At 44.9% G+C, this 18,234-nt stretch overlaps 1 protein-coding gene across 1 annotated transcript in view; it reads left to right on the top strand.

Annotated features, from left to right (window-relative positions):
* Nucleotides 1–18,234, top strand: part of ralgapa2 (Ral GTPase activating protein catalytic subunit alpha 2) — a 238,429-nt gene that overhangs the window by 108,782 nt on the left and 111,413 nt on the right. The window contains exons 26-31 of the mRNA XM_083792352.1: nt 10,971–11,099; nt 12,595–12,717; nt 13,366–13,424; nt 15,091–15,199; nt 17,109–17,219; nt 18,001–18,069. Of these exons, the coding sequence (XP_083648478.1) occupies nt 10,971–11,099; nt 12,595–12,717; nt 13,366–13,424; nt 15,091–15,199; nt 17,109–17,219; nt 18,001–18,069 (600 nt within the window). The remainder of the gene's footprint in view (nt 1–10,970; nt 11,100–12,594; nt 12,718–13,365; nt 13,425–15,090; nt 15,200–17,108; nt 17,220–18,000; nt 18,070–18,234) is intronic.

The following is an 18,234-nucleotide window of genomic DNA, read 5'->3' as shown; positions in this document are numbered from 1 at the left end:
GTTCCTAGGCAGTTTGACTTCCAACCAAGAAGATGTGAGTATTTACCTTACAGGGGGATAAATAGGATGTTCAAGGTTGTTCTTTAATATTACATCTTGTGTACAGGTACTGTACATAAGAATAAAACTCATTTTTCCTTCAGACAATGCAGCAACCTAGATAACATAACATCAATCACAGCAAGCACAGCAAACGAAGGGACAGACTAAAGTGTGCAAGAAACAACAAACGACGAGTAAAGATATGAGTAACATATGTACATGTGCATGTTTTCCTGTAGTAGCAAATGGTAAATGGTGCATTTATATAGCGCCTTTATCCAAGGCGCTTTACATAGATTGTGCATTATACATTCACCCATTCACACACACATTCACACACCGATGCAGCGGAAACCATGCAAGGCGCCAACCTGCACATCGGGGAGCAATTAGGGGTTCAGTGTCTTGCTCAAGGACACTTCGACACTAACTCTGGGGAGCCCGGGTTGGAACTGGCAACCTTGCGGTTACCATCCAGCCACTTTACCCCTGAGCCACCGCCGCCCCTTAGGTAAAGCCTTATGTTCCATATTTACAGCAATTTTTTTATTTTTTGGAAATGTGAGTATAACCCTACAGGGTGATAACTGTTCTTCCCCGGAGGGAGTTAAGGTCAGGGCTTTTGTGTCCAGACTGACTGACTGTCTGTCCGTTTGCCACGTCTGCATTTTACAAGCGACTGTGGGCTTGTTTTTCTGTAAACTCGCTTGTAGATTATCGGTATAGTTTCAGGTTGTGGGGGTTTTTGAGCTTGTTTATTTTGGGCATTTTAATTAAAATGTTCAGCACCCTCAAATTAACATGCATTTGTCCACAGACAATAGCAGATCTACACGCTGTGAGCTTGTAGATTGTCTGTTTTCAAACACCCGACATAGGGTTAAAGTGCGCATGTGGGGCCAATTACAGTCGATTATTTTGGTCTTGTTTTTCTTGCCTTATTTCTCTTGCAAAATGTGGCAACACTGCTGTCAGTCTGTCTGTCTGTCTGCGTGCGTACGTGCCCAGTGATCCCCCACCAGGGGACAATAGCAGTAATCTATCTAATAACACCACTCCCTCACCTCAGTGCACTGCAGCACACATCCGCCAAGCCAAGCTTTGTGGCATGGCACTGATGGCACACACAGAAATCAAATCACTATCAGAATCAATCTATATCGGCAGTCGGCACATTACAAGTAAAGTGGGCTCATCATTGCAGAACCGTAAGTATTATAGTGCTATACCGCTCAAAATAAAAAAATTACTGAAAGTGGTCGCTTACTATTATCTACTATGATCTGTTATTATGGTAACCGGAACGCTCGCCCCCCATTTTCTTCTGCTTTTTAGGAATAAGGTTAGGTTTAGGCATAGTTTTACTGAGGTTAAGTTTAGGAATAAGGGTAGGTTTAGGCATAGTTTTACTGAGGTTAAGTTTAGGAATAAGGGTAGATTTAGGCATAGTTTTACTGAGGTTAAGTTTAGGAATAAGGGTAGGTCTTAGGCATAGTTTTACTGAGGTTAAGTTTAGGAATAAGGGTAGGTCTTAGGCATAGTTTTACTGAGGTTAAGTTTAGGAATAAGGGTAGGTTTAGGCATAGTTTTACTGAGGTTAAGTTTAGGAATAAGGGTAGGTCTTAGGCATAGTTTTACTGAGGGTAAGTTTAGGAATAAGGGTAGGTCTTAGGCATAGTTTTACTGAGGTTAAGTTTAGGAATAAGGGTAGGTCTTAGGCATAGTTTTATTGAGGTTAAGTTTAGGAATAAGGGTAGGTCTTAGGCATAGTTTTACTGAGGTTAAGTTTAGGAATAAGGGTAGGTTTAGGCATAGTTTTACTGAGGTTAAGTTTAGGAATAAGGGTAGGTCTTAGGCATAGTTTTACTGAGGGTAAGTTTAGGAATAAGGGTAGGTCTAGTAGGCATAGTTTTACTGAGGTTAAGTTTAGGAATAAGGGTAGGTCTTAGGCATAGTTTTACTGAGGGTAAGTTTAGGACTAAGGGTAGGTCTTAGGCATAGTTTTACTGAGGTTAAGTTTAGGAATAAGGGTAGGTTTAGGCATAGTTTTATTGAGGTTAAGTTTAGGAATAAGGTTAGGTTTAGGCATAGTTTTACTGAGGTTAAGTTTAGGAATAAGGGTAGGTTTAGGCATAGTTTTACTGAGGTTAAGTTTAGGAATACCTGGGTGACAGTTCCGAGGTCGCCAGATTTTACCCGGGGCGAGCGTGTTTTGGCCAGAACTTTTACTGCCAAGGAGAGCATGTGAAATCAACTGTCCCACACATGCCATGCCAGAAAGGTATGCAATTAGTTTTTTTGCTGGTAATATACTGGCACTTGTAGTGAAAACACAGTTATAGAGGAACAAAGAATTTGCCCGCACTCTTCCCTCAGCTCGCATGAAGAAGACGCGTGGTCTTAACCCATTTAGGCCTGACGTCGAAATTAAACAAATGTCTTCTAAATCCTGAAAATATGTTGTTCCATGGGGACCTCCCAGAAGCTAATATTTGAGTTAAAATCGTTGAGTTCGGTGCTGCGCTATGAGCATTGTAGATCTGCTATTTAATAGCTGAAGTATAAAATAACGCTTAACCCATTCTGACCGGGCACCCATTTTGGTGTCAGCATCATGTTATGCTTTAGCTATTTAAAAATAGCAGATCTACAAGCTCATATCGCGCCACCGAGTGGCGCGATACAAGCTTGTAGGTCTGCTATTTTTGAAAAATCGAAGAGCGACTGACATTTTTAGAATCTGATCTCAGGTCAGAATGGGTCAATCAGACCAGTGTGTGTCCGGCGGAAACCTCGTATGAATCTGATCTCAGGTCAGAATGGGTTCAAACACCAAAAGGGGTTCCCTTTTTGAATAGGTTTTAAAATGGTGCCGTTTCTCCTGGAGAGGAGTATAACCTCACGCCAACGAGACTAAGACTACAACATATGTTTAAAAAAAATAAAAAAAATAAAGTTTGATGAAAAATGTATAATAATTATATAATAAATTAATAATTTACATTTGGGGATATCTTTCACAATAATGAATAAAACATGTTCTAGACATTCTAATGATCACAAAAAAAACATATTACAATTATTTTACTTACTTTTAGTAGGGTTAAAGGTCCAGACATTTTTAATTTGTGTGAATTTCAGCCTCTGTGGGGGGTATTTATATGCAAATATCATGACCAATGGCATTGCAATGAACATCACTGATGACGTTTAGGTGAAAAAAGAACAGAAAAAAATAATAATAATTAAGTAATGAATTAAAATATTATTGTTGCTATAAACTTAAAAGCAACGCTGGGTCTTAGAGGGTTAACCCATTCTGACCGGGCACCCATTTTGGTGTCAGCATCATGTTATGCTTTAGCTATTGAAGAAAATCGAAGAGCGACTGACTTTTTAGAATCTGATCTCAGGTCAGAATGGGTTCATCAGACCAGTGTGTGTCCGGCGGAAACCTCGTATGAATCTGATCTCAGGTCAGAATGGATTAATCAGACCAGTGTGTGTCCGGCGGAAACCTTGTATGAATCTGATCTCAGGTCAGAATGGGTTCATCAGACGAACGGTTTCGGAGGCGCATGGCGCCGGGAGGTTTCCAGTCATTGGTAACGGGCCTGCCTGATGACGTATAAAGTTATTTCGCTCCAACCGGATCAGAAAAACCACCCAGAAATGCTATTGATCCCCAGCAGGCTATATAGGAGAGGAGTGACATCGGGAGGGCGACATACATTAGAGGCTGACATCTGTGTACTGTGGGGTGTTTTGGTATAGAATGAACCCACCTCACACCTGCTGCTGTCCCACAACAAAACAAGTCAACTCGACTTACCGAGGCCGTGGAGGAACAAAGACCTCGAGTCTTGTGGCCACTATCCTTAATGCCCGTTTGAAATGTGACAGTTGACCCCTAAACCCCAAACGTGGTTAATGATTAATGGCGCCTCGTTGTTCTGCATAGCCATACAGGTGGGCTACAGACGGCTCGCTGAGAGAGAGTGCCATTGGAAAATCCCAAACTGTTTTGTTTTTTTCTTCCCTTCTTATAACCGTCGATGGTGATAACGATACACTTTGATATTGTTTTATAATACAGTAGGGATTCCCAAATGTTTCCATGGCAAGGAAATAACCAATGCAAGCTTCTGTTTGATGTCCCACGATTATAAAATGATCATGAGTGCACGGGAGGTGAACGGACTCGCAAAAGGGATCACTCCTTTTTTCAATCTGGCCGGTTGTCCAATCATACTGTAACATTATATACATGTGTATTTATGATTATCACTATTATGTTTCATTATTATTATTATCCCATTTAGGCCCGACGTTGAAATTTAGAAAAAATGTCTTCAAAATCCTGACCGTTTTATGTTTCTGTGTCAGTGGTGCTCAATAGTCCATGTCAAGAACCCCAAAGACTATGTAATATGTGTCGTCCCCCCCCCCCATCTGAAAATATGTTGTTCCAGGGGGGGGACCTCCCCAGAAGCAAAGATTTGAGTTAAAATGTTCACTCTGTAATAATACAGTACATATTCAAAGATTTGATGCACATCACGATTTTTCAAAAAATAGCAGATCTACAAGTTAACTGTGTGCTTGACTGTGTGCTTGACTGTGAGACTGTGTGCTTGTAGATCTGCTATTTTTCAATAGTTAAAGTATGACATAATGCTTTAAACACAAAAAGGGGCTCCCGCCCCGAATGGGTTAATATCATCATTCCTTTTTTTCATTATCTTCTTCACAATTAATTGTCTACTTGTCTTTCCAATTGGCGCCCCCCCCCCCCCCCCCCCCCATGCCGGCCCCCGACTTTGAAACGCTGTGATACACAGCCCCTGTAGAAGTCCAGGTGTAATAACTGTTCTTTGAAACGCTGTGATACACAGCCCCTGTAGAAGTCCAGGTGTAATAACTGTTCTTTGAAACGCTGTGATACACAGCCCCTGTAGAAGTCCAGGTGTAATAACTGTTCCCGGTGTGCAAAGATGTGCATTCTGGTCTGCAGTGAAGTAATGCTCCGGTTAACCGCTGTGTCAGCAGGTGCACACGGTGTCTGGCTGCCTGGAGAGACCTGGTCAAATGAAGGAGCGAAAGAAAGAAAGAAAGGGAGAAAAAAAAAGTCCCTCGGTGGCCCCCTTTCAGAGTTCCGTTAATGCACCTATTGTCAGAACAGGGGCCCATTCTTTCCGCCACGACACGGAGGGGCCCAATTCTCCATTTCCTTACATACACCTCAAACCAGGTCCCCTCTACTTAACGCCGCACAATGGAAAACACTTTGTGCTCCCGAACCCAACGTCTGTGGCTGGCTTCCTCCGAAATGCTCATTTCAGGCAATCAAGCAACAGTTTGTCGCATGCTAATTACCTCTGACTGCTCTGCGCATTGCGCCTCAGAGGTCAATTACCAGCAGAATGAGGGTAAAATGGGCCTCCAAGCCAGCGCGCTCTCTCTCTCTCTCTCTCTCTCTCTCTCTCTCTCTCTCCAGCAATTTTCGACGACGCGCGCCACAGCGGGTTGTGTTTTGACTTCCTGCTTATTGCTCCCTGCGTGTTTATTCTATTTCTCCTTTGTTTGCCTGCACTCCCTGTTTACCGAGGATTCATTTGAGGTGATTAATGAGACAGGTAGAGAGGGGGGGGGGGTGTTGTGGTACAGACTACAGTAGTGCGTGACTGCGTGTGCAATCTGTGTCTGGGTGTTTGCGCGTGTGTGTGTGGTGTTTGCGCGTGTGTGTGTGGTGTTTGCGCGTGTGTGTGTGGTGTTTGACGAGGTGCCCGTCGGCTCGGGGCTGAAGCGGGGGGGGGGGGGTGTTTGAATTGCCCCGATTTACACGCGTTTTATGGCTGCCTGGAAGGCAGGTGTTTCTGCTGTGGACCTTGCCTCTGTACACAAACATGCACACGCATGTCAAAGATAAGAGATAAGCAGGCCTGGTTTCCTGCCCGCCTCAGAGATGCTGCATTGTGATACCGGTGTGTGTGTGTGTGTGTGACTGTGTGTGTGTGTGTGTGTGTGTGTGTGTGTGTGTGTGTGTGTGTGTGTGTGTGTGCGTGTGCGTGTGCGTGTGTGTGTTTGCGTGCGAGAATGATTTGGCTTGACAAGTTCAAAGTAATAACCAAGGTTTGAAAATAGTTATTTGGAATAGTGTCCTATTCTGTAATGACATAAAAGCGACGTGTTTGAACACTGTTAATATCTGGCCTATAGCAATGATTAATCAGGGGAACAACTCAAATCATGCTTGTTAGAACTTCCAGTCAGGAAGGAAGGCAAATGCTGCAGGAAGAGCTTGAATGGAGTCGAGTTTAATTTATAAAGTAGATTTAAAAATGTACAGTCCATGTAAAGTCGAGGATAATTGACGGTGGCTTTTCTTTCATATCTTTTCTTTCATACGGTTGAGGAAGAGAGACTGTGTTCTCACCTGTGTGTGTTACTTGGCTGTGGTTGAAAATGTATTATACACAATACGATGAGTAAATATTGACTATATAAGACTAATAAAATGTATAATATATATTTTTCAGGACTATATTGAAACCAGTTTGAAAGGAATGTGCCTAATACGTTTTCATATTCTATACTATTCCATTACAAAGTGCAAAAACGTCCTATTTCAGCGTCTCCAAAAAAGGGGAGAGAAACCCTGGTAAATGACCACCAAAGCAGTGGCACGGACGAGCAAATCAAACACGCCAAACAAACAACAGATACACTAAACATATAGCCGCGTGTGGAGGAGAGCGAAGCGCTCGGCGGCCCACGTCTCGCTTAAAGACGGGACAGAAATACAGCGAGGAAAATAGGCAGCAGATGGAATGATCACAAACAACACGGGGAACAAAAGACTCTGAAGAGTCTCTCGCTCTCACACTCACACACACACACACACACACACACGCACGCGCACGGGCACGCGCATACACCTGTAATTAAAGCCAGCGTCTAGGTATTGTTTTGTTGAGCTTCTCTAACTCGGCAGCAGATGGCCGCGTCCTTCATCGCTGCCATATGCTGTGTTGTTGTAGTTGGAGTCCGTTCTCACCGGGTCCGTATGGTGTAATTCCATGCTGGCGGTAACACGCCAGTTCACATGCAAGAGCATGTCTTAATAATGTCGTGTCATTTCCCACACAATGGGCCCGGGGAACCCCTTTGTTTTTATCGGTCACAACTTCACTTTTCTTTCACCTAATTCTTTTACCAAAAGTACAGACAGACATCTAAACCGTAGATGTACAAGCTCACGGCGAGTTGTGAGCTTGTAGATGGGATATTTTCTAGTTTTGAGAGAGCAACTTTCTCCTCTTGCTGTCGAGCTAAAGCGTTTGGGAGACAGTGATGTAGTTAAAACCCATTTTGGGGGCGGGAACTCCTTTTGGTGTTTTAAACATTACGTTATAATTTACCTATTGGAAAAATAGCAGGTCTACAAGCTCATAGCGAGTGGCGCGCTACGAGCTTGTAGTCTGCTATTTTTGAAAAGTCGTGAAAATATTTATTTCAGAAACTGGAGGATTTAGAAGACTTTATTAAAATTTTGAAATCTTTCAAACGAAAGTCTTTCATACTAAAGGCACTATAGTGTCAAGCAGATGAGGCAGGTTTTACTCTGAGAAGCCCCTGCTTCCCCAAAACCAGGAGGCATAGTCTTCTGGTTACTACCTCGCGCTGTCACATCTAAAGTCTTTCTAGGAGCGTTTATATTCCAAACGAGATGCTTGGTTAAGTCAGAAATGAAGACGAGACTGCCCTCCCCCTATCCACAAGGAGGAGCAGTGCACCAAAGCTTTATGGGAATTGCAGTCCAGGAAGTAAGTGTCCATACACTGACACCACGCTAGACAGGAACGCCCAAAAACGTCACATCCGGTTTTAGCCCGGGGTAAGAATTTTCTATGGCTGCCAATGCAACTTGGTCCAATCCTTAATCACATACGGACAAACATCTATGCCGATAATATCTAACCTGCGGAGGTAGCGTGCCTTGTCCACGGGCAACAGATCTTTCAACGTATGGCATTGCAAATACGTTTGATAATCGCTATACTCTGCGCAATATTGTTTTGGAAATGCCGCAAATTGCATTGCAGTGAACGAGAGCAAATCGCAACTTCCCCCGGGGGTGGGCGGAGTCACAGCTTGACGCTCTGAATACACGCCGTGGTGTCAGTGTATGGCATCAGAGACCCTGGGCTCACTGCTCAAATCTAAAATATCTGAAACCACATATTACACACACAAAGACCCCCCAGGAACGTCAGAAAGTGTGAAGTGTCCCTTTAAGACCCGAGGCTTATTCTTACAAATGCTTTCAAAATCAGTAGTTCTCAAACTTCTTTTTGTGCAAGGACACCCCCAAATTGATATTTATACGCTGAAAATGTTTTGTGCCGCAGACCCCCCACAATATTTACAGAAAAGCAGCGCAAGGGTCATTTATTTTGACACGCTAGAAGACTTGTCTAGGTCCACTTGCAGACATGTGCTCTTTCATGGCCCGATGAGACTACTTCAGGTCACACAGAGTCGAGGCCGAGGTCAAAATGACATCGATTCGGCTCTGACCATTATGCTCCTCCTGAGTGCTCGGGTTCGAAACCGACCTCCATCTTATTCAAAGAAAAGAGGTGCATTGTGTGCATTACAATCACACCGACGGCCTGCTTATCGGCAGCAGTTTGGGGGGGGGGGGGGGGTTACGCGTCTCGCTCGAGGAAGGACACTTACTTATACTGACGGTGACCCCGTTGGACAGGGGATTGATCCGGGAACCTTCCCATTTCCCCCAGCAGACGCTATACCTATTGAGCCACTGCCGCCTCGCATGTCGGCTTTTAATCAGACCAGTGTGTGTCCAGTGGAAACCTCGTATGAATCTGATCTCAGGTCAGAATGGGTTAAGCCATTTTGGGCGGGAACCCCTTTTTTTGGCCACATCTCCCCGGCTTCCAGCTCCTCCACCTCCACCTCCTACCCCCCTCTGTGTGTCTCTGTCTCTCTCTCTCTCTCTCTCTCTCTCTCTCTCTCTCTCTCTCTCTCTCTCTCTCTCTGCCCTTGGGTTTCTGTCTCTCTCTACCATGAACTGGAAATGAAAAGCATAGAAATGCCACAAATCAAAATCAAACTCTCAGGAATGGAGACGTTCCTTATGGAGGATTCACGTTAAGTGTGTTTCATTTATTCTCGTGCGGTTTCCTGGTCGACGCTAATTTGCTCTTTGGCAAAATTATGCATTTCTTGTTGAAAGAATATGAAAGCACGTTGTCATCCAATTAACAAAAGTGATAGAATTGGCTTTGTTCCACTCACGTGTGTGTGTGTGTGTGTGTAGTACACTGTGTGTGTGTGTGTGTGTGTGTGTGTGTGGGTGTGTGTGTGTGTGTGTGTGTGTGCGCGTGCGCGCGCGCTATAGCCACCAAATATGCGAAGACACTTGTTACTGGTAGCCCTGAATGGTCTGTGGGTATTTTGTCCGGGACTTTTCGGACTGTACTTTTTGAGTGGTGCAGCCACTCCAAGGAACAGCAATGTCCGTGTTCAACCTACCTATGTGTTGGTTCACCTATGTGTGCGTTCATGAGCACCAGTATGACTATTAGTACCAGTAGGGGCGCTGTTGTGCCAGAAACAGAGAGAGAGAGATCAAATCAAATCAAACTTTATTTATATAGGACATTTACATCGACCAAGGTCGAACCAAAGTGCTTCACATTTACAAAGCATAATAACATACACAGGCAGGGGATAAAATAAAGCATTATTTCAATCTGTAAGAGGGCAAAATGTAAAATACAACCGGCAATGCATGGGAACATCGCACGTGGGCAGACTTAAATTAAATTGAATGAACCCATTCTGACCTGAGATCAGATTCATACGAGGTTTCCACTGGACACACACTGGTCTGATTAACCCATTCTGACCTGAGATCAGATTCTAAAAAATGTCAGTCGTTCTTCGATTATTCAAAAATAGCAGACCTACAAGCTCGTATCGCGCCACTCGGTGGCGCGATATGAGCTTGTAGATCTGCTATTTTTCAATAGATAAAGCATAACATGATGCCGACACCAAAATGGGTGCCCGGTCAGAATGGGTTAAAAGCGATAGAGTAAAAATGAGTCTTTTTTAATAGGGATTTAAAAACCGCCAACGACCGAGCAGAGCGAACGTGGAGCGGCGGGGCGTTCCAGAGGTTGGGGTGAACGCGCAATCTCCTCTGGTCCTGAATTGTGTGTCGGGGCACAATCGGGAGATACCGATTGGCCGATCTCAGGGCTCTTGTTGGGACACAGGGAGTGATCAATTCAGCTAAATAGGGTCATTTTGGGGCTTTAAAAACAAACACTTAAAATCTTAAAATCAATTTCTGAAGCGGACAGGGAGCCAGCGGAGGGAGGGAGGCGAGGACTGGGGTGATAATATGGTCCCGCCTATTTGTGTTGGTGAGGAGGCGAGCGGCGTCATTCTGGACGAGCTGAAGTCGCTCCAATAGCCGACTGATCGATGCCTGCACAGAGAGCGTTACAGTAATCCAGTCGAGTTGAAATAAAGGCGTGGATGACTCTCTCTCTCGAGGTCAGTGCGGGGCAGATAGGCCTTTGCCCTATACCTATAGCTAGAAGCCTGAGTTGAAAAGAAGCTAGCCTTGACCACAGAACTAATGTGTTTGTCGAATTTTAGGTTATTGTCAAAGGTGACACCAAGGCTCTTAACTGAAGAATGGATGTTATCGCATCGAGATAGTGCTGCACGTGCTGCGCTGTTGCCTCCTAATGAGAGAGAGAGAGGAGGGGTGATTTTTTTTCCCTTCCAGCACCGTGTAAATATTTGTGTCCTTGTAGTATATCTCATAATGTGACCATACGAGCGTGTGTGTGTGTGTGTGTGTGTGTGTGCGTGTGCGTGTGCAGGACATTCTGAACACGGTCGTCCGCTCCTGCTCTCCGCGGTTCTTCTTCCTGGGTCTGCCAGGCTTCAGCATGCTGCTGGGAGACGTCATCACTGCTGCAGGCCGCGTGCTGAGCACCGAGTCCCTGGAGGTACACACACACACACACACACACATTTCGATTTCTTTATTTGAATCCACAAATTACAATTAATTTTACAAGGAAACAAATATAACGGGGTTGACAGTTCATGTTCACTTAAGGATACACATGGCACCTCCTTCTCCACACAGACAAACTGCCTATAACAGCCGAAACAGAACAGTATTTGGCAAGTTGTTTGGCTTTGCTTTTTGTCATGCCAGCTATTCTTAGGCCACTCATGGTCAGTTTATGCACATACTGTATAGCCCAGGCTTCCGAATATCAGTATGGCAAATCTACAGCGATACCCCAAGTTTGTTATACTTCCAAGTAATGGTTGATACTTAGAATATTTATCTTGGAATGCCTGGTCCATGTACAAATCAAAGACACAGCCCACCTCCAGAATCAGGACCTCCTTGTGACTGGTGTCAACAAAGACAACATCAGGTCAACATTCGGGATGTTATCAAAGACATCGCATGCACAGCTAAACCAATCTGGTAACACTCTTGAATGTTTATACATTGCTGCACTAGATGGCACATACTTTCGAACTACATCAGACACTAGGTCAACAATCCGGTCGTGGCGAGCAATATACAAGTTTTTGTATGCACTGCATCCGTTTGTTATGTGTGCGATGAATTCACACACACACACAAAACAACACGCGCAACACAACACACGACAATGCACACGACAACACACACACGCACAACAACTGAGGCCCTGTACACACATATCAGACGAACATGCTCTGTGCCGTCCGTGTTCAATGCTTTTCCAATGGAAGTCACGTTGTTTGACCAAACACTTTGACGGGGGGAGGGAGGCAATCAAACACAGGTGTTTGGTCAAACCATGCGACTTCCATTGGAAAAGCCATGAAACACAGACGGCACATGTTCGTCTGATACAACAACAACACAGATTTGCTGTCAAAATCAACACTGCTGAAAAGTGACATTTTTGGACATGAGAGGTTTCCAACCGACAGAGACAGGAATCCAGAAAACTTAAGTTAGGATTTTAGGTTTTGAGACGTCCTCAAAGTGCCTCTCTATTATTGGGTTAATCCAAAACGACCTGGTAAAATAATCGATGGCTCCGCCCACAATGCCCTAACACTCTGAACACTGCATGCGGTGGAATCAACACGATCCCTTTCGGTAGATATACGGGGAATGTGTGCGAGTGGTGCTTTCCTGCCACGGTGAGCTCATGTGATTTTCCTGGAAGCGGGGTGTTTTCATGTGCCATTTAGTGCATTAATGATATCACGTTGTTGTTTTTGTCCTCTGTGTGCCTGCGTGTGTGTGTGCCGTGCGTGCGTGCGTGCCTGCGTGCGTGTGTGTGTGCCTGCGTGCGTGCCTATGTGCGTGTATGCCTTGCGTGTATGCCTTGCGTGTATGCCTTGCGTGTATGCCTTGCGTGTATGCCTTGCGTGTGTGCCTGCGTGCGTGCGTACGTGCGTGCGTGCGTTCGTGCGTTGGCCCAGGCTCCCAGAGTGGAGGCACAGACCATCCTGGGCTCCATGGTGTGTTTCCCCAACCTCTACCTTCACATTCCACTGCTGCAGCAGGTGCCTGATGACATCGTCATGAGCAACGAGGACATCAAGGTACAGAGCCAATCAGGGGTCATCAATATGTCATGTGTACAAGTCTCCAGGTTGTCTTCAGAATATTATGTATACGACACTTAACGCTTGTGATGCTGCCAGAGTCCTTCAGAATAAAGGCGCTAGAGTGCCAAGCAGATGGGCGGAACTTACTCTGAAAAGCCCCGCCTTCCATCCCCCCCCCCCCCCCCCCCCCGCGTTAATATTCCAAAGGAGATGCTTGGTTAAGTCAGAAATGAGGTCAGAACATCTGTGTTCCGATCAAAACCATGGACAGCGGCCGTAGATTCCGAGATAATAGCCAGATCTGGGAGCTTTGAACAAGGTGTTGCCTAGCAGCAACGGGAGCTGTCAAAAAAATTGATTAAGGTCCATTAATTTATTCAGCATTTGAGCCACAGACCGCCATTAATGAGATTCAGCCTCTCAGACCCAAAACATTGTTTTTGTTGTTGTCGTCGGATAGGATTCCGTCCACAATTCCATGCTGTGTTCATGTGGTACCATTAGGAGAGTCAACATTATCTAATTGTGTCGATTATTGTAAATGAGTTCACTGATTCAGATGTTTAACGTTCATTTAACTGAAACCAAATGGAGTCTCTGTGTTCACGGTCTAATAATGACGCTCTGTGTTGACCTCTGCAGGAATACCTGGTCAGCATCCTGCTGATGACAGCCCGGAACGAACACTGTGAATTAGCCAGGTGAGACGTGTGTGTCTGTCGGTCTCAAGGGGGCTTCCATTAGTCTCTTACTTCACACACTAGTACAAGCAGCATGCCATGTTGGACGGTGGTGGGACCCATAAAGGTAGACGCCCCTTCCCTTTGCCCTTCCCTACCGTACGCTCCAGTGCAGCCATGTGCTCAAAGGGAGGGCGACATTTTCCCGTGATTCCTTGCAAAGCACCGCGGAAGCATGAGCGTGCGCCACAGAGTGCATGTTGGGGTCTGACAAGTCCCGGGAAAAGATGCGCTGTGATTGGCCAGTAGTCACTTGAGTGGCAGCATGCCTTCCAGACTTCCTCCCCCAGTGTAAATTCTTTCCGTCCCTCCTTCGACACACATGGCTCCAACGAACTGCAGCGGGCCAATGAGGCATCTATTTTATTTAATATATATATATATCTATGGTGGGACCTGTTCTGCACAACATAACAATTCAGTACAACAGAAAGGGGGGAATAACAATAAGAATTATAATATCTGGGACTTATATAGCGCCTTCCATGTGTGGGGGCCAGGGGAGGGAACATGGGGAGGAATGGTTTAAAAATGTAAGCATAAATAATAAATAAGAATAAGGAGGTCTGTCTGGATGACAGCCCATGGCGACACTTAACAGTAGGTCAATATTTATGAGAGATTTGAGGGTTTCTTTTTCTTTTTACACATGCTGAAAATACATAGTGTGTGCGCAGCGAGTGCCAACTAAGTAAATTATACAATTGTGCTGTAAACGCGAGCTCCATTGTTCTGATATGTTGATATCAATAAGAGTGCGGCGATACATTGCCTTCTGCATCAAACACCTGATTACCCCTGACGAGCACACACTCGGTAACGCGAAGCCGATCTACAAGATCACGCCGCGTCGCAATGCGCCACGCTCTGAGCTTGTACATCTACGCGTAGAGGGGGAAAGCGAGAGGGGAGATATAGACGTATGTGGGGAAACCCTGGTCAGTGGGTGGGTAGAGCATGTGTACAGTATAGACCCTGGTCAGTGGGTGTCCAGTACAGTGGTTCCACTGGGCCTGACGTCAGACGTTAGCCGCTAAACGTTGCAAAACATATCTACTTAAAGACCTGTAAGCCAACAGCCGAGTTGACAAAAAATCATGACAATAAACACTTTTTTTGGGGGGGGGGGGAAATGGGCAGGGTACAACACTTTTTTTTTTAAAGAGTTTTACTAATTATTTGTTCGGCCCATGTTGTCATGATTTGTCAACTCGTCTGTTTGGCTTTGTCTGAGGCTTTAACCCATTTTGAGCGGGAACCCCTTTTGGTGTTAGCATTATATGTTATGCTTTAGCTATTGAAAAATAGCAGATCTACAAGCTCGTAGCGCGCCACCGAGTGGCGCGCTACGAGCTTGTAGGTCTGCTATTTTTGAAAAACCGAAGAACGACTGACACAGAAACATAGCTTTTTCAGAAAACTGTCATTTTCAAACTGATATTTTTGTCTGTTTGATAATGGGTTAAACATCCCATATATCAGTATATCAGTATATCAAAATGGGTTAAACATCAATGGGTTAAACATCTTTAAATAAATCCTTTTTTGAAAGGTCTCAGAGTGACCGTGTGTGTGTGTGTGTGTGTGTGTGTGTGTGTGTGTGTGTGTGTGTGTGTGTGTGTTTCAGGTGCATAGCGGTGTGCAGCCTGGGCCTGTGGGTGTGTGAGGAGCTGATGCAGGACAACGTCCATCGCCTGGTCAAAGACGCCATCAACATCCTGGGAGTGACTTTAAAGGTCAGTCAGGCACCTTTACCATTTATCTCCGCCGGGGGGGGGGGGCAGAGATGTCAACTGTTCTATAAATGTACATTGCATTGTTGTTGGCATCCTGGGTTTCTATCCCTGCAGCGCCTATTTAGTTATTTTACTAGCAGTCAGTCACATAGCATACAGTGTAGTGTAGAAGCTCCAGTTCACGTCAGCCAAAATGATAGTTGATTACATAAATGCCCTGCAGAACAATTTCAGTGCGGGTAAAAGTGAGGAGAGCGAGAGCGAGAGAGAGACCTTGGTGATGCAATGTGTGTGTATTTATTTATTTATTTTCCTGCGTGTTGTGAGTGAAGGGAATGCTCTGACATCCAGTGGTGACTGAGACCTTCTTTTTTTATTTTGGGGTGGGGGGGGGGGGGGCTTTTAATTTTGGGTAGAAAAGGCTTTGGTGGTGGTGTAATTTCTTCCTGGCTACACGCTCTCAGTTGATGTGGGCCAATTTAAGCAGCCACATCTCCCCGGCTTCCAGCTCCTCCGCCTCCTACCCCCCCCCCCCCCCTCTCTCTCTCTCTAGCTCTCTCTCTCTCGCGCTCTCTCTCTCTCGCGCTCTCTCTCTCGTTCTCTCTCTCTAATGGAGCAGTAATCACTCCACTGCACAACTTGACACACAGCCTCGACCAGCCCCAAAAATACTGTGTGTGCGCGTGTGTGCGTGCGTGCGTGCGTGCGTGCGTGCGTGCGTGCGTGCGTGTGTGTGTGTGTGTGCGTGTGTGTGTGCGGGGTGGGGGGGGGTGGTCTTCTCTAAAAGCAGGTGCTGAACTCCTAAAGCCCCTTTTCTGTGTGCGTCCATCTCTCCCTCACATTGTCTGGCCTTGTTACACGTCGAGAGCCTTTCAGGAACCCAAGAAATGGGCAAATTCTAGTTCTGCCGCAAAGAATTTCAAAAATCACTTAAGAAATCCTTCATTTGAAAGAAAATTGTCAGCAACTCAAATCCTTTTCTGGTCCCTGTAGGCAAAAAAGGAAAAAAAAAATAGGCCATGATTGAAGTGGAATCAAAATTATGCTTATTATGCACAAGTGAACAGAATGCCGACGCTCTCGGCAAAAATCCATTAATTAAGCAATAGATGTGTTACAGTAATAATAAAAGTGCAACTCCAAGTGAATATATTAGTACAGCAAAGGCAATAAGGTCTTTGCAGACTGCTGCGTTTTCTTTTTGTTTTCTGAAAAAGGGTGAAAAGTTCAGAAAAAACGCAGCACAAGGACCTTGATATAATACGGTAGTGCAAGTATTACTGTAAATGAAATCTCATCGTGCAATAAATGATGTGGTATCGGAATGGCAAAGACTGGCATACTCATTGGATACTAGCCTCGGTCCCAGGCTTACTTATCGGCGAAAAGAAAAGCCTGGTCGATACATCTGCTTTACGTTGTTAAGGCAGAGAAGCTATCGGCGGATGTATCGTCCGGAACATCCGTCAGTATAATATGTATTTCCCCCGGATACAATATTTTCCTGACCAATCACAACACTTGTTTCATTCGTGGAGAATGTAAACTGATTTGTAAAGCATCAACGTCATTTACATTGGGCGATACTTCCGCTAAAATCCCGCAACTTCCGACCAAACGAATGATAGCCTCTACAGCGTAGGTCTTGCCCAGGGTGCACGGATACCAGCATTTTAGGCCGCAGTATCGGTATGGGAACATCTCTAATTCTTGTGTGTTGTTCTGAACCATTCCCTCTCTGCGTCTTTGCTTGGGGTGTTAGTTTGGGACCTGTTCTCTCTGTCTTTTCTTGGGTTTTGGTTGGGAACAAGGTGGTAACTGTTCCTCTGTGTCTTTTGGGAGGGGGTTTAGTTTGGGAACAAGGTGGTAACTGGTAACTGTTCCTCTCTGTCTTTTTGGGGGGTTTTAGTTTGGGAACAAGGCGGTGGCCCAGGTGGCCTGTGACCTGTTTCAGCTGCTCATCTCCCACTGGGAACACCTTCAGAGGCTGGAGCCCAGCCTGCCCAAGAAGATCATCCAGGTAAAACACACACACACACACACCAAAATGTTTGTCGACTTCCTTTTATCACTGACAAAAACCAAGGTATGATGACTAAGACTAAATATAGTCAACAAATAAAAAGTAGACTGAAATGTTAGGGAGGGTCCAGTGGAGAAGAGATCCAGTACAACTAAAAGGCAAGTCATTTTATGTTTAGTTGCGCTGAAGCGTTGCGCTTTGAAAATAGCCGAATTATGCCGATGTACAAGCTTGTAGATCTGATATTTTCAGCATTGAACCATAGACTTTAGAAATGCAAGTGTTTTACACACTGAAAATAGCAGATTACGACGCCATCAAAGCCTGCCAAAATATATATTTTTTACTAAATCAACTGTAGATTTGGTAGACTAAAAAGACTACGACTTTTCAGTTGACTAAAATATGACTAAAACTGAATGAAATGTTATTCAAAAGACTAACCTAAATAAAAATGTGCTGTCAAATTTAACACACACCGCACCCAATCAAATCCCCATCATCCAACAAGGCCATGTGGAGATTCCACCGAGCCGCCGTAGTGAAATGTGAAACTCCTGTCAGCATCCTGTCAACGGCAATAATAATGATCAGGACGGCCATTTGTTGAAAACTCCCTGACATTTATATACGCTACAGTAGATAGATAGTTGACACAACTACTGTAACAGCCTCTTAACAATGTGACGACGACGACGCGTCGACAGCTTGAAGATGATTTCTTGTCGTCAAGTGACGGCCTCCGACTCACTGGGTGTTCTACTTGTTTCATACGCAGATCTTCGTCGCCACCATCTCCTTCCTGTTGCCGAGCGCAGAGCACTCGTCTGTGGAAGCAGATAAAAAGGTAAGGAGAGCATTGGTTCTTAACCCATTCTGACCTGAGATCAGATTCTAAAAATGTCTTCTACGTCCTGACGGTTTTCTGAAAAAGCTATGTTTACTATGTCAGTCGTTCTTCGATTTTTCTAAAATAGCAGACCTACAAGCTTGTAGCGCGCCACTCGGTGGC

Source organism: Protomyctophum parallelum, assembly GCF_964188405.1.
Source record: "Protomyctophum parallelum genome assembly, chromosome: 20".
In the NCBI taxonomy this organism is placed as follows: domain Eukaryota; kingdom Metazoa; phylum Chordata; class Actinopteri; order Myctophiformes; family Myctophidae; genus Protomyctophum; species Protomyctophum parallelum.
This window is presented reverse-complemented; position numbering and strand designations above follow the sequence as displayed.